Genomic DNA, 16047 nt, shown 5'->3' with positions numbered 1-16047 from the left:
TTTAGTGTCCTTTATTAAATGTCTATGACCCCTAAGAATGAGCCTGCACCAGCTACCATGAAACCTATGACTCTACAGTATCTCCTTAGCCTCATCTCTCCCAAGCCACCATCTTCACCTGTGACTGGTGGGAACTTACCCCAACGACTCCAAATCAACAAGGCTAACACTGGATTTCTTTGTCCCAAGACTGACCTCTCTGCTGATCATGCTTTCTTTCATCCTTCTCCTGGCTATTCATGTTTAAGATTTCCAGATCATCTTGCAATCCTCAATTCTTCCAGATTTAAATATCCATCAAGATCTGTCCCTTCTTCCTTCATAACATCTCTCAAATCTGCTTTCCCTTTTCTTTAGCGTTGGGGTTCGAACCCAGGGCTTGGAGCATGCTAGGCAAGGGTGATGTGCAACCCCACCTCTTTCCTGTTCTTGGCAGTTATTAATCTTACTAATATTAAAGCTGCTCTTCCAGTCTGGCTAACATCGTCAAAATGGAATTACTACAAAAACTGCTTGCATAGGCTCCTGCCACCTCTCCTTTCCCAATTTATACTAAATTCAATCAGGTTTACTTTCTAAAATACCACTGGACCCAGATCACACCTCTTCTCAACATTTAATGATACTACATTAAACGCCAATTTCTCAGCCTGGTATTTAAGGCCTTTTTTTTTTTTTTTTTTTAATCAGCTTCATTTGTTGTTTTTCCTGGTAACACCTATTACAAAAATGCTGTTCACTGACTCAAGTAGCTAGAATTATAGATGTGAGCCAACAGTGCCTTGCTTCTTAATGCTCTTTTTAAATGTCATTTTATTTATTTATTTATTTTTGTATGCTAGGGATCAAACCCAGGGCTTCCTACATATTCTAGGCAGAAACTCTTCTTGATAGTCCCAGTCCACAGTGATTTCATCCTTTCCTGTATATCAAATATTCATACTGAACCACAAAAGTTTAAGTATAAAAGAGAGGTTTTCAATGGTAGCGTTACTGACATTTTAGGTGGATATTTGCTTGTGGTGGCTGCTGCCATGTGCATTATAGGATGTTCAGAAACGTCTAGCCTTCACCCACTAGACACCAGTAGTCACCTACCTCGATGTGAAACTACGTGTCTCCAGACATCGGCCACTGTCTCCTAGTTAAGAACCACTACTATAACACAAGATAATATACAAGTCAACATTCTATAACTGCAAAGCAATATACAAGGGTCAAACATGATTACCACTCAGCACTTATTAAATATACCTTCGCATTATTAGGTTGCCTTGTAATTCACATACACTCTAATTGTCTACTTCACTTCCAAGTCCTTCAATGAAGAAGCCATGCTTTGTTTATTCATAGCCATAATCACACCCAGCCGGAGGTCCTGGACATGTGTTGATTGGTAGAATAAGACAGAGCAATCTGGATAGAACACAGTGAACTGGAAAGAGCATGGGATTTGTAGTCAGAAGAGTAAATTCAAATCTTAGGTTTGCCTCTACTAATTTTTGGACTTTGGGCAACTCATTAAAGTCTTTGAGCCTCAGTTTTCCATCTGTAAAATACCATCTAGAGAGGTTGACTATGACAGTTGTATGTGACCAAGATGTAAAAGAACCATGTATAAAACACAGTAGAACTACTACATACATTAAACCATATGTGTAAAAACACAATACCTCTTTATCCAGAATCATTAGGGACTAAATTTCCTTATGACCTTATTTTCTAGTAACTGAAGCTTATGCCTTTAAGTGTTTAACTTTGCATTTTAAACTACTTTGATGAAAGGTCTTCTGCTCTCAGAAGTACTGTGTAAATATATTCTTTGTTCTGAAATAATAGTGAATATAATTTAACTTTTCCTTACTATGATAAAATAACCCTTAATTGGCACCCTAACATGCAGCTGCCTCAGACATGTAATGCTGTTACATCTTTTCTAAATGTGTCTCATTTTGTTCCTCTGCAGTTCTTCTGCCCTTTCCACTGCCTATCTACTTCACCGGACCACAAATCTAAGAAGTAAGAATTGGTAAAATGGAATCCAAAATGGGAAGGAAAGAAAAGTTTGAAGGAGGGCTCCAGAAGTACTCCTACAACTAACTTTAGGTTGGAAATTCAATTTACCAGCTACTCAGGCTGCTCAGAAGTACTTGTTACTAACTTTGTCATTCTTGGTCCTGTTCTGGATAACTAAAGACAGTCTCTTTTTTTTAACTCTGAAAATATCGATTAATACTCAATCTTCTTTGAGTGCTTTCTGATCTTAGCTCCCCACCCCCCAAATCTACCTCATCAACACCAACACGGAGTCAGAATCCATGGCTACATCCATTTACAAGCAAATCAAAAAAGAAAAGCAAATATTATTACCAAAGTTGCTTCAGAATCTATACTAGACTGATTATTCCTTTCTACCTGAACTGGTGTGAAGACAAATTAGAAAAATCTACCATTTCAAGTGTTAACATAAAGCATTTATCTTTAGACATAAGTAAATGTTAAATTTCACAAAAAAAACTGATAAAACTTAGGAGAAAACCAAAGTTAAATAAACTTGTTTAATGAGTATTTTTTGTATGTGTGCAAAAAAGGGCCACAGAAAAGCCTATTCCCCAAACACTTTCAGAACCCCTGTGCTATTCTTGGTTATACAATGAAAATAGTAATAATATAGTTCATAGAAACAAAGGTGTGATCATTTACTTCTTTCAAATGTAGTGGAAAGTGACAATTGAGAGAGAAAAAAGTAGAACAATTAAAAATGTTAGACCTTTAGTCTGTTTTCAAAACTTTTTAGTGGCTCAAAATCCAACAGAAGGTGAAAGAAAGACAGAAAACAAGAAAAAGAACATTAAGTAGAAGGAAAGATGAAAACATGACATATCTAACAGTTCTTAGAAGCTGTAGATAAAATTATCTGGCCTTGTACCTGACAACCGTAGTCCAAAAGAAGCTGCAGTATATCCAAGTTTTCGTTTTCAATAGTTATGGTAACAGCATTCCTCCCAAGCACATCTACGCAATTTATGTTCAAGTCCCCTGAACTGTTTTCCTCCAAAATCTTTTTAACCATATAGTAGTCACCTAAATAACAATATACAAACATAACTTAATATTCAAGACATATTAAATAAGAATGACTGTAAAGAAAATTTTAACTTGTTGGATTAAAAGATTAAAAAAAAAAACCCTAAACTCATTCTTGCATTTGGAAATGAACACTACAAATGTGAAAATTTCCTAGAGTGTATCTTGATTTAAATATATATACGTATATATGCGTGTCAGCAGCAAATATAAAATACAAGTAGAAAAGTTTGAAATGAGCAATGTGAAATAAAACTACCTTAAAATTCATAATTTGATGACATAAGGAAAGAAACTCATAGAAGATATGTAAAGCAATAAAGAATAACCAGAAAGGCAAACTGGCAGCCAGAAAAAAAAATGTTTCTTAAAAGAAGAAATTTTATAGCTCAGACACATGTATACTTTTACTTCCATATCAAAATGATTAAAAATCAGAACTAAGTAGAGGACATTATAAAGAGGAAAAGTAGACTTTTGAAAAGCGGTGCCAACATGTATATTTTTACTTGTAGTAAAATTACAATTAGAGGGAAGATTGACTGAAAATCCTCCCCTTTCTCTTCCTCCACTCCCCCTCCACACACACACACACACACACACACACACACACACACACACACACACACACACACACACACACACACACACACACACACACACACACACACACACACACACACACACACACACACACACACACACACACAGAGGCAGCATCTCATTAATAAAGCTACTTAAGTAACCAGGGAACATTCAGTTCACAAAACTCAGGACTAGACTTACAGTGCCAGGCTGTAGCCTACAATGAAGCAGTTCTCTCATAGGAAATTGAGAACTATTCTATCTTTCTCAAATGACAAGATGGTACAGGGCAGGAGTAAGTAGAATAAATAAAGAGAAATGCCAATTAGAGGGAAAAAAGCAAGGGTAGCTTGTTTGACATGTTTCATTTTGCTTTTTAAACCTCACATGAATATACCATTTTAAGTGACTTGCAAATATAATTATTTCTTAGAAGTCTATGAATAAAAAACTGGGAAAGAACAGCATGGAAACCAGAAGGAGAAAGAAATGAATGATTTCATGATACAGAAAAATACTAAAATTGGACTAAATGAATAAATACAAAAACAAGGATCCAGCATGGTAGCACATGCCTGTAATCTCAGCTACTCAGATAATGGAAGATAGGAGTATTCCAGCTTAGAACAGCCCAGACACAAAGTTAGCAAGACCCTATATTACAAACAAGTCTGGTAAGGCAGGGCACATCTGCAGTTCCAGCTATGTAACTGACAGAGGTTAAGAGGATTGCAGTCTAAGGACTGCTTGGGCAAAAGCTCAAGACTCTATCTTAAAAACACTAAAGCACCAAAAAGGGCTAGGGGCATGGCTCAGGTGATATGCCTCCTACCTGGCAAGCACAAGACCTCCTGCATTCAAACCCCAGCACTACCAAAGAGACACTAAGAAAGACAGGTTAGTAGATTCTGCTTGCTAATGTCACACAAATATGCTAGTACGGGGGCTGGGAAGGTGGCTCAGTGGTAAAGTGCTTGCCTTGCATGCATGAGACCCTGGGTTCAATCTCTCAGCACCACATAAGCAGAAAAAGCCAGAAGTGGCACTGTGGCTCAAGTGGTAGAACACTAGCCTTGAGCTGAAGAGCTGAGGGACAGTGCCCAGGCCCAGAGTTCAAGCCCCACAACTGACAAAAAAACAACAACAACAACAACAACAAAAAACATATATGCGAGTATAACCTTATAACCCTATAACCTTACAATCCCTACAGTTTGAAAGGAGATAAACAGTAATTTTCTTGACAATATAGTTCCCTAATTCCCTCCAGAAGAAAACTATTTACAAAAGAAATACTGTCCCTGTAACACTACTAATTAATATTTAGATGCTAATGCTTCATGGTAAAAACTTAGCAAACACATCATGAAGTGATGCTATTCCAACAGTGACCAAAGGAATGGAGCCCCAAAAGGTTACCACTGCTGCAGGAAGACAGCGTGCAAAATCTTCTTCCAGGTGAATCCACTGTAGTAACTCAGCAGCAGGAAGATGCTGACAATAAAAACTCAGCTCTGTGACCAGGATATGTCTAAGGGAGGATTACTTTTTTGTTTATCTTGCTGGCTGGCTGCTCTGTCCCATGGTAAAATAACCACAATCTACCCCTCTCCCCACCTCATTTCTCAGCTAAGACATCCTAAAACTGGGGATTTCAGGCTTTCCTATATACAGTACTTAAATGCTGTGGCTGGTGAATAGGATGGTGCTACCATACTCTCTCTTTTCTCCCCTCTTGGTACAAATCTCTTTAACCTTTGCTACCATCTGCCAACACAGATCTCCCAGCAATTCTCCGCTCTGCATCTTCAATGCTCGCCATCCTTCTCTAACCTCACACACTCTGAAGCCTCTTCTCAAATTGGTAAAACATAACAGTACCATTAAATATACGAATGTCAGTGAAACACTCCCAAAATTGGTGCATACTTGAAAAGCATCTTAAGGTAAACAAAACTTATCTAAGAACTTAAAGTATCCTTCCTTATAGTACAGTAATCATAACATAAAGTTCATAGAACACACAGTTGGCTGAACCCAGTCCTAAAGACAAAATCCTGCCCTCTTTCTCTCCAGATCACTGTGACCTCACGTGGGAATGTTAAGAGACTGCTAACTCAAACCCTAATTAAATTCCCCCCCACAAAAAATAGTCTCCATAGAGAGTTGGCAGGGACTGAGCCCTTTTGTATGTTTTTTTTCTACAACAGAATTTATTATTGATCCTCAGCAAGTTAGAGGCTTTATGTGGGTATATGTTCACAAATGTCTTAAAAGCCACCATCAAGAGTTAAACTAAATGAGCCGGGCGCCGGTGGCTCACGCCTGTAATCCTAGCTACTCAGGAGGCTGAGATCTGAGGATCGCGGTTCAAAGCCAGCCCGGGCAGGAGAGACTGTGAGACTCCTATCTCCAATAAACCACCAGAAAACCGGAAGTGGCGCTGTAGCTCAAGTGGTAGAGCGCTCGCCTTGAGCTGAAGAGCTGAAGGACAGCGCCCAGGCCCAGAGTTCAAGCCCTACGACCGACAAAAAAAAAAAAAAAAAAAAAAAAGAGTTAAACTAACAGTTAGTTTAAGTGCTTCCTGAATAAAACACTAGCTATCCTTGCTCTAATGAGCAGGCCAGAGATACCACAGACTCCTATGAATTAAAGAGGCTCAATGAGAAAGGAAAAAGACATCAGCAGTAAGGATCATGCCTTACTGGTTAATGAAATTCACCTAGAAAGTGAATTTGTTTCAATTATCCTGTGATTCTGAACTAGAAAGAATATGAGAATACTTTTAGTGGAGTCAGACTTGTATTACTGGAACAGAAACTGAATTTTCTCCAGAGCTTGTCCAGAAAAAAAAAAAAAAACCTCAAAAGAGTTTTACCTTTGAGAGGTTCAGACCCATTACGAAATGGCTACTATTCAGATTAGTCTTTTCCTGCATCGATTGAATTTATTTACACAAAGGTCAGTCATTATAAACTAAATCTTTTCCTTTTCCACTTCACTTACTCCCTAATCTATACATACCTCTCTAAGGACCACCCATTCATTAACATACACTTAACCATCATATCTCCACAAGTTTTGCTTTAGAAATTCCTAGATTCTATTCTTCTTAGGTGGATAGGCCACACACACACACACACACACACCTAGCTCAAGGAGTTGTAAGGATTTAAGGAAATGTTCTACAAAGAGCCTGAGTACTCCATTCCAACAGCTGCTTTAGTAGACCTCTACCACTTGGTCTGAAGATGCCACTGTAATGTTTTAGCTATTTTAGGAAAATTTTCACTTTTAGATTTTGCTTGCTTAACACCAAAAAAAGTTTAAGAATATTAAATGAATATAAACATGTAAATAAAATATATACTATCACGTGAATTTATTTTTATTTTATGTTACTATCTTTTTTATTTTTCATAAGGGTACTAGGGATTGAACCTGGAGCCTTGTACATGCTAGACAAGCCCCTCTTACTTACTTGAGCAATGCCCTCAGCCTCTCTCCAAGAATCATAATGTATAAAATGAATAACTGACAAATATCAAGCTGCTTCAACTTGTACCCTGGGTAGTCTGCAGAACTGCTATCAATTTAAACTCTTTGATTTGAGATATATCATGCAGCAATTCTAAATATACACAGCATCCAAATACCTATCCAAACACCTATGCAAAGCCATATCTAGTGGCACAGATCTGTAATCCCAGCACTTGAGAAGACTGTGAATTTAAGATCAACTTGAGCTACACACTGAGGCTGTTTAAAAAAAAAAAAAAAAAAAGACCAAAAGAAAATAAAAACTCTACACCATCATATTCCATTATAACATTCCTCTGCCTGCAATTTCTCTGGAATATCCAGTTTCTTTTCTTGTAGTATTTTCTATTGGCTTCTAAATAATCACGATGAAGTAGAGTAGGTACAGGGGTACTTATTCTACAATAACACAATTTACTACTTTCCTATCAGACAATTTTTCTCCACTCACCCCCCTTTCAGACAATTTGTGATTAATACTGCCAGCAATATTAATCTTGCCCACTGCAGAGACCATAATTTTGTGATTTCGTAGACATTCCATACCTTACAGTTCCAACATTGCTCAAAGATGTCTATGAAATCTTTATAAACGCTTTCATATTATTTTAATGTGTCCAAGATCATAAAGTGGGCTTAGTCAATACATGAATGTGTTTCCAAAAGTATGTAAATAAAATTCTATTTCAGAAGCATTACGGGGTGAGAAAGGGAGTAATTTATTTAAAGCACACTCATGCACGCAGGCGGGCAAAAACTCTTCTGCAATTAATCTTCCCACAGTGTAAATTGTCCTTGGGATGTATGCTTGAAAGCCTGCACGGTTCTAACTCACATTTTTTCCCCCCAAGTGAATATGACCATGGCACAGCACAGCTGCGTGTTTTAGAAACAAAAATTCTCGGTGTTTCTCATGTAGTGGGAAAAATAAAAAGCCGTGCAGTGGGCAAATGCCCTACTCTTTTTTTATGACAGGCATCGCTCGGAAGCATACTTACATGCCGGCTTTCTTCACAGGCCATAAAAATGACCAATTTCTAGATCCAAAAAAAAAAAAAAAAAAAGGCACACTAAATACATTCCGCATAATGTCGCTCTGTAATTATTTTCCCAGTACCTTTAGCTCCCATAGAAGGCCCTGGAGCAATAAACCTTCCTCTTGGGATTTAAAAAAAAAAAAAAGCATCAAGACAGTCTTAAGTTTGTGGGGGGGAGGGAAGGGAAGAGGCAGAAACTCTTCCCAGTCCTTAGGATATTGGGCTCCCCCATTCCAGTTCCCCGGAAATAACCCACGCAACAGCCCAAAGTTCTTCAAAAACCAAACCCAACAACACGGGGGTGGAAAGGCCCCTGGACGGGAGGCGGCTGTTAAGGGAAGGTCCTGGGATCTGGGGTGGGGGGTGGGGGTGGAAGGTCAGTAAATGACCTCTTGGCTCCCCAAAAGAAGGGAGGGAGGGTTCACTCTTCAGGCCTGTAGCCGGGGTGAGGCTAAAAGTGGGGTGCTGACACCCCCCACCCCCGCCGCCTCGCGCACGCAGGGCGCCCCGCGGGGGGTGGGGCTGCGCGGGGAGGGCCGGGGGCGGGGCCCGGGGGGAAGTTGAGGCAGGGCCGGGCCGGGCCGGGCCGGCCGGGGCGGGGGGCGCCCAGCTCTCACCCTTGTCGCACGCCAGCAGGAAGAGCTTCTCGTGGAGGGTGTTCTCCTCCTTCACCTCGCGCACATCCTTGAGCGCCATGACTTCGTGGGGCGACGGCGAGGAGGAGCTCGGGGAGGACGGCGGGGACGGGGAGGGGAGGCCCGACAGGTCGGTGCTGGGGTACAGGGCCGCCATCATCGCGGCCCACGACGGGGGCAGGCCGGGGGACGGGGGTGGCGCCCCCGCCGGCCCCGGCCCCGACCCCGCCCCGGGGCCCGAGAAGGGATGCGCGGTTCCCACGGCCGCCTCGGCGCGCGGCCCGTTGGCCCCGCGGGGCGGCGCCTCCCCTCGGAGCCAGCACTCGCCCTCCACCGACAGCCCCAGGTTGGTGGCGGCGCCCGCGCGGCCCCGGGGCCAGCGCCCCCTCCCCAGCCGCCGGCGGCCGGGCCGCGCCGCTCCGCGCCCGTCCGGGGACGACAGACTGGAGCGCGCCAGGGCGGCAGCCGAGCGCGGGGCCGTGCCAGGAGCCGCGGGGGGCCGCGCGGACAGCGGCCCGGCCGGAGGGGGCGGTGGGGGCGAGGGGTCGACCGGAGAGGAGCTCCGCGGGCCGCTTCTCCTCCCTCACGGCCGGCTCCGGGGGCTGTGGGAACCGCCGGCCCCGCGGCGCCCTGACAGGATGGATGTTCGCGACTCGCTCCCTCACGTCATCCTCATCCCCGCGCGCGCGAGCGACGCCGACGGGGCGGGGCCTGCGGAGGGGGGCGGGGCTACGGGGCGGGGCGTGTGGCCGGGGCTGGCCTCGGGGGCGGAGTCTGGAGAGGGCTGCGGGGCGTGTGGAATGGATGAATCGCTCTAGTGGGCGGGGCCTAGAGAGCGATGTGGGGGCCTGTGGAGTGGGTGCGCTCTGGAGGGCGGGGCGAGCGGGAGAGTCGGCCTGGGGTGGGCGGGGCCTGGGAGTGCTAATAGCTGGATTGGATGCGCTCTGGTGGGCAGGAATGGATGGGGCGGGGCCTGGAGAGATTAGGTCTGGAGTGAATGCGCTGTGGTGGGCGGGGCCTGAAGAGGGCTCAAATCTGCGGAGTGGACGCCCTCTGAAAGGGGGCGGATCCTGGAGAAGGCTCTGGGGCCTGTGGACTGGACGCGCTCCTGTGGGCGGGGCGTGTGGAGCGAATGGGCTCCGGTGGGCGGGGCTTGGCGGAGGCCGAGCCTAGTTGGGAAGGCTTGGGGGACACGCAGCTCCAGCAATCAAACTCGCCTCAGTTTCCCGGCGCGGCCAGCCGAGGCACAGGTGGTCCTCCCAGGGGACCCCAGCTCTGCTCCACACCTAGATTATAGACTTGGCGCCGCACGCGAGGTGAACCTGCCATGCACGCACGTGAGCCTCCACGAAAGCCCTCGGGGAGCTGTCCGCGTTATTTCGGGGTCCCTGGCACCCTGCCCCCCCCGCACCCCGCCATGTGTGGGGCGGGAGGGAAACAGAGAAACAGGTATGGATATCCTAGCTACCCAGGAGGCTGAGGCCTGAGGATCAGGGTTCGAACCCAGCCGGGGCAGGCACGTCCAGGAAGCCCAAAGTGACGCTGTGGCTCAAGTGGTAGAGCACCAGCCTTGAACAGACAGTGCCCAGGCCCTGAGTTCAAGGCCCGGGACCAGCGCGCGTGCACACACACACACACCCTCAGATGCAGCATGTCTTCTCTTGCCTGTCCAGGAAACCTGCTTCAGCATCAATCGGGGCATGGTGACCTCACCCACGAGATGTCCACAGAGCTCAACGACGATGCAGACAGGGGAGGCTGGTAGCAAACAGAAGGGGGGCATGGTTCAGAAGTAGCCACCCCCTGCCGTCCATCACAGGTGCTAAAAGGAGTAATTCCAGACTTGGCTGTGGTCCCCCAAGCAGGTGAGACCCTATCCCCGTCCCCAGACCCCCGCCTCTGCGAGCCTGCCTTCGCTCCTTCTCCCTGCTGAATGAATGAATGCTCGGTCCAAGCATAAAGCTTGCTTTCAGAGACCTTCCCCAACGACCCGAGTTCGCCTCCCCTCGTTCCCACATGGGTCAAGAGACTTTATCTGATTTTTTTTTTTTTTTGGCTGAGTCTCCAGTGTTTAACATAGTGTGGTAATAGAGAATAAAAGTATGTTCATGAGTTGGTAGACTCAAGGTGTTTCAACGTGTAATAAAGCAGTTCGTCTCTAATAAAATCCTTCCTATAGAAGAACAAAAGAAATATCCTCACCTCCAAAGGAATACTCTTGTATACCTTTTAATTGATCTTTATGTTTTGTTTTGGTTTTTTATTCATTGGTTTCTGTAGAATTGGGGATTGAAACCCAGAGGGTGACACTTTACCACTTGGATCCATGTCTCCAGCCCTTTTGTTTGCATTTTGTTTCTGAGATAAGATGATCTTAACTTTTTCCCAGATTGGTCTAGAACTCCAGATTCCTGGCTGCTTCCTCCTTCCTGTCTAGATTACATGTACATCTCACCATGCCTGGGGAAGGCAGGCTGTGTATTTTTCCTTCAATGAAATAAATACTGACACATTTCTACTTACACAGCATTTTTTTTTATTAAATATACTTTGTGAGAAAAAGCACACCCTGAAGTGCCAGATTCCATGTAAATTAGATCATTTGGTGAAAAACAAAAAGAAGTCAGCACAATTTAAATACTCTCATAAAAGAGCAAGAACATACCATGATCTTCAAATAAGAAAACAATCATCAAAATATAAAAGGGAAAGAAAATCTCTTGTAGAAGAATATATTTCACATATCCACCTGTTGATCTTTTCATTAAAAAAAATACCTATTCTAAACTCATGGACACACTCTTACTATGCATATTTTGATCAATGGTATAAGGAGGAGTTGGAGTGGAGATAAGTGACAGTTTTTGTTACACAGTAGTCTTGCTCACTGGCACAAACAGTGGAAGGTAGAGGGAGCAGATTTCTGAATTCAGCTGTGAGTGGCAGGATTGGGATACTGCTAAAAATTTAGGGGAAAGAAAAGGCTCAAGTTTTAGCTATTCCCAAATACCAAAAACCTGAAACAGACATGGCCAGTTTAAAGGCAGCTATGGGTAAAATGTAGAAGTGGGTTGAACATTAATGTCCGGGGGCATATCCTATATTACTTAAATTTCACTATAGAGCTAAACTAGCAAGTGTAATCTACAGATGGAATAGTGCCAACATGACACGTTCTAGCCAATGTTTGGCTACAAGTATTTGGAAGGAGACAGGCAAAAATTAATATAATGAATATTAAAAAAAACTCTTCACGTGTGTATATGTGTATGTAAATATACACATATTTCTCTAAAACCTTCCCACCAACATATAGTATATGCGACATGTAATAGATAAAGCTCCAGTACCAAACTAGGATATGCAAAACAGCAGTTCAAATTAAGTGTTAAAAAGCTCCTATTACTGATACAAAGAGTAGACTCTGGTATTTATTCAATAATTAGCACTCTCTCTCTCTCTCTCTCTCTCTCTCTCTCTCTCTCTCTCTCCAGTCCTGGGGCTTACACTCAGGGCCTGGGCACTGTCCCTGAACTTCTTTTTGCTCAAGGCTAGCACGCTACCACTTGAGCCACAGCGCCACTTCTGGCTTTTTCTGTGGTACTGAGGAATTGAACCCAGGGCCTCATGCATGCTAGGCAAGCACTCTACCACTGAGCCACATTCCCAGCCCTAATATTAGCTCTCTTATTGTTAAAAAAAAAAAAAAAAAAAGCTGGTTGTTGGTAGGATATCCTAGTTACTCAGGAAGCTGAGATCTAAGGATTGGAATTTGAAGGCAGCCAAAGAAGAAAAGTTTGTGAGACTCTTATCTCTAACTAGCAAGAAGTAGAGGTGTGGCTCAACTGGTAGAATGCCGTCCTTGAATGGGAAAAGGCCAAACAAGAGTTCGAGGCCCTGAGTTCAAGCCCCAGTACAGACACACACACACACAAACACACACTAATGTTAATGAGCAATACTTGTCACTTTCAGTTTTTAGATACTATAGAAATTTAAAGAATAGTAGGAAGAAGAAAATAAAGTGATTAAATTGGATTCTGACTATATGATCAAAATTAAATAACACATCCAAAAAAAAAATCCAAAACACATTTCATAGCATGACCTGCCAAAACTTCCCTGATCTTTTCAATCCATGAAAAAGAATGAATTTGTCTGGTTTTGCTAAAACTTTTAGGAAACAAAAATAATTTAATCATGAAATACCAGCTTGATAATGAACCAGTATCAACTGGTAATTAGTTGTGTCATCCAAAATAAAAAGGCCGACAAGTTCTAACTAATATACAAACAGGGTACTGAATTCATGAATGAACACAGAACTATTTCCAGCATACAAATACTCTGATTTTGTACACACTGCATTTCAAAATTCTGTAAACTGCGAGGCATTCCGGTGTTTAGTGTGGCAGCAAAGCATATTACATGTTGCATTATTTTATCCTGTTCAGCCCTTTTCCCATTAAGCACGCAAACACCGTCATCACCATCTTTGGTTTCACTTCTACGAGATCATCAGGTAATGCATAGATCCGGGCGCCGATCTTTCGAGCAACTGAGATGGCATATCTTGAAAGGGAAAGAAAAACATCTTGGTATCTGTGATCAATTGGTTTGTACTGAATAAATTTTAACAAAAGGATGAAACATTTTGATAAGATTAACTTGACAGAAAGGTTAAGGAGGCGATTTTAAAAACTCATTCCCCATTCAAGTTGTTCTTTTCCTGTAGGGATTTTATTTTATTCTTTTTCTTCTTTTGGTTGGTCGTAGGGCTTGAACGACTGGCCTGGGCACTCTGTTCTTCACCCCAAAGCTTAAGGCTCAAGGCGAATGCTCTACCACAAGAGCCACAGCACCACTCCCGGTTTTCATGGACTTTCCTGCCTGTCTGTGGAGCCCAGACTAACTTCAAACTCGAAACCCTGCTGCCTCCGCCTTCAAAGCATGGGGACTGCAGGTGTGCACTACCACACTCAGCTCCTGGAAGCGTTTTAGAGAATGTATAAACCATGAAGGCTTACTTAGCGTTGTTCAGTTTGTCCTCATTGGAAAGGTTTTCTCTCTTGACCATTTCTTGACGAACCGCATTTGGAGCAATGGCATCTATCAGGTCTAGGACAGGTAAACTTGTGCTAATTGATTTATCCTAGAAAATAAAGAGGACATGAGCATTCCTCAACATCTTACCCTTTCGTTTTCATCATCGTTAGCCTCTTCTGCTTCTTCTCACATAATGGAAACCAAGAGATAGATTTTTTTTTTTGGATGTAGTAAGCTTTTCTACCATTTGATATATGACTTTTCTTCTGCCTTTCTATAAATGATAGAGAACTGTCACCTACCTGACTACCATTTGTGGATGTGACACTTCCTATGATGCTAACTACAGAATCTGTCCTGTAAAAGGCAAGTCACTTTTGAAAGAGAATAAATGGATTTTCAGTGAACAATTCACAAACTCTGGTGATATTTTATTTCTTAGACTACAAATTCAGAGAGAAGAGTGAAATCAACAGAGGCATTATTCTTGCAGCTTCATGTTGTAGCTTATTTAATCTTCATTTTTAATTCCAACAGGTATCATGATAAAGGAGTTAAAAACCCCTCTTTTAAAGATAAAGAACATGACATTTAGAAAGCCCTTATGACTTAACACAGCCACTGAGTACAGTCCAAGTGTTTGAACCCATAACCAACCTATGCTGATGCCAACATACTGTGTTGGACTTCTTTTTTCAAGGTGAATACAAAATGAATCACTGAATTTCAATAGCCAAGGCTGTAGCTGAAGCTGGGCCTCAATCTGAATTCATTCTAGCACTTACTGGCCCTTGCACATGTGATTTATTTTCTCTCTCTGGTCATGATCTGCCCATAGCATATGCTCACTCCCTCTTCTGTCTCCATCCTAACAGAACCCGTATTTTTGTTCTGTATCCAGACTGTTCTAGGGATACGCACTGACAAGCCTACTCAATGCTCCAAGAAAGGCCCTGAATGGGTCTCGGTCTTATATTTTCAGTGCAGACAGGCTGTTAAACATATTGCTTTTTTGGCCTAAAGTGCAGTATGTAAATAAATAAACTCTGTATTTCACACTAAACTTAGATGGTAAGAATGGATTCAGGGAAAAAGGTGTACTAAAACATTCTTCTAGGGGGGGACAATAATGAAAAAAGTAAACAGGCTGAAAAACACTAGTCTCATTAACAAATAAAGTAGTTTTCTTTTTCTTTTCTTTTTCAGTTGTGGGACTTAAATTCAGGGCCTGGGCGCAGTCCCTGAGATTTTTTTGCTCAAAGCGAGCTCTTTGCCACTTTGAGCCACAGCGCCACTTCCGGTTTTCTACTGGTTAATAGGAGATAACAGTATCACGGACTTTACTGCTCAGGTTGGCTTTGAACCGAGATCCTCAGATCTCAGCCTCCTGAGTAGCTAGGATGACAGGCGTGAGCCACTGGTGCCCCAGCTAACAAGGTGGTTCTATCCTTTCATTTGGGCCTCATTCAATCAGGCCAGGGAGAGCCAGTGATCCTTTCCTGTATGTGAATGAGCGGCTAAAACTTTGGTCACACTCAGCCTCTGGTCGGTCCTATAACCAGAAGAAGCAGCAGGGAGGGGGAGGAAGGCAAGCAGAGCTGGTATGTCAGATGGCAAAGCAGAGGAGGGAAAACCCTGAGTCCTGAGTGGACTTCAGTCATTGGCTCAGCTGGTCATGAAGTCAACCATACATGTGGATTTCGAAATCCAGGTCATTGACTTTTAGGGCAGGGTCTGGCTTTCCACCTAGGTACCCCTGATTCACAATCGGGGTCCTGAGATCACAGAGACAGCTGGGATCACAGGCATGTGCCACCATGTCCCAGAGTCTCAGGGACTTTTCTATCCAGACTGGCTTGGAACCTTGATCCTCCCAATTATAAAGTTTTACATTCTTTTTTTTTTTTTTTTTTTTTTTTTTTTGGTTGTGGGGCTTGAACTCTGGGCCTGGGCGCTGTCCCTTAGCTCTTCAGCTCAAGGTGAGCATTCTACCACTTGAGCTACAGCACCACTTCCGGTTTTCTGGTGGTTTATTGGAGATAAACCTGCCCAGGCTGGCTTTGAACCTCGATCCTCAGATCTCAGCCTCCTAAGTAGCTAGGATTACAGGCGTGAGC

The 16047-nt window shown here is 43.3% G+C and overlaps 2 protein-coding genes across 9 annotated transcripts in view; both read right to left on the bottom strand.

Annotated features, from left to right (window-relative positions):
* Trpc1 (transient receptor potential cation channel subfamily C member 1) overlaps positions 1-9574 on the bottom strand; it is a 36760-nt gene extending 27186 nt beyond the window's left edge. For 2 of the 5 annotated variants that reach the window (XM_070005563.1, XM_070005564.1), the window contains exons 1-2: positions 8867-9574; positions 2930-3084 (exon numbers count right to left, since the gene is read on the bottom strand). In XM_070005563.1, the coding sequence (XP_069861664.1) occupies positions 2930-3084; positions 8867-9044 (333 nt within the window). In that variant the 5' untranslated portion in view covers positions 9045-9574. Of the gene's footprint in view, positions 1-2929; positions 3085-8210; positions 8245-8866 lie in introns of those variants that run through there. The other 3 variants (XM_070005566.1, XM_070005567.1, XM_070005565.1) reach the window with 2 other exon arrangements.
* A 1832-nt stretch (positions 9575-11406) lies between these two features.
* The window catches only part of Pls1 (plastin 1), a 64951-nt gene continuing 60310 nt past the window's right edge, over positions 11407-16047 (bottom strand). For 3 of the 4 annotated variants that reach the window (XM_070005570.1, XM_070005568.1, XM_070005569.1), the window contains exons 15-16: positions 13912-14036; positions 11407-13456 (exon numbers count right to left, since the gene is read on the bottom strand). In XM_070005570.1, coding sequence (XP_069861671.1) covers positions 13321-13456; positions 13912-14036 — 261 coding nt within the window. In that variant the 3' untranslated portion in view covers positions 11407-13320. Of the gene's footprint in view, positions 13457-13911; positions 14037-16047 lie in introns of those variants that run through there. The other variant, XM_070005571.1, reaches the window with a different exon arrangement.

Source organism: Dipodomys merriami, unplaced genomic scaffold, assembly GCF_024711535.1.
Source record: "Dipodomys merriami isolate MVZ:Mamm:240054 unplaced genomic scaffold, mDipMer1.0.p SCAF_68, whole genome shotgun sequence".
NCBI classification, from domain to species: domain Eukaryota; kingdom Metazoa; phylum Chordata; class Mammalia; order Rodentia; family Heteromyidae; genus Dipodomys; species Dipodomys merriami.
This window is presented reverse-complemented; position numbering and strand designations above follow the sequence as displayed.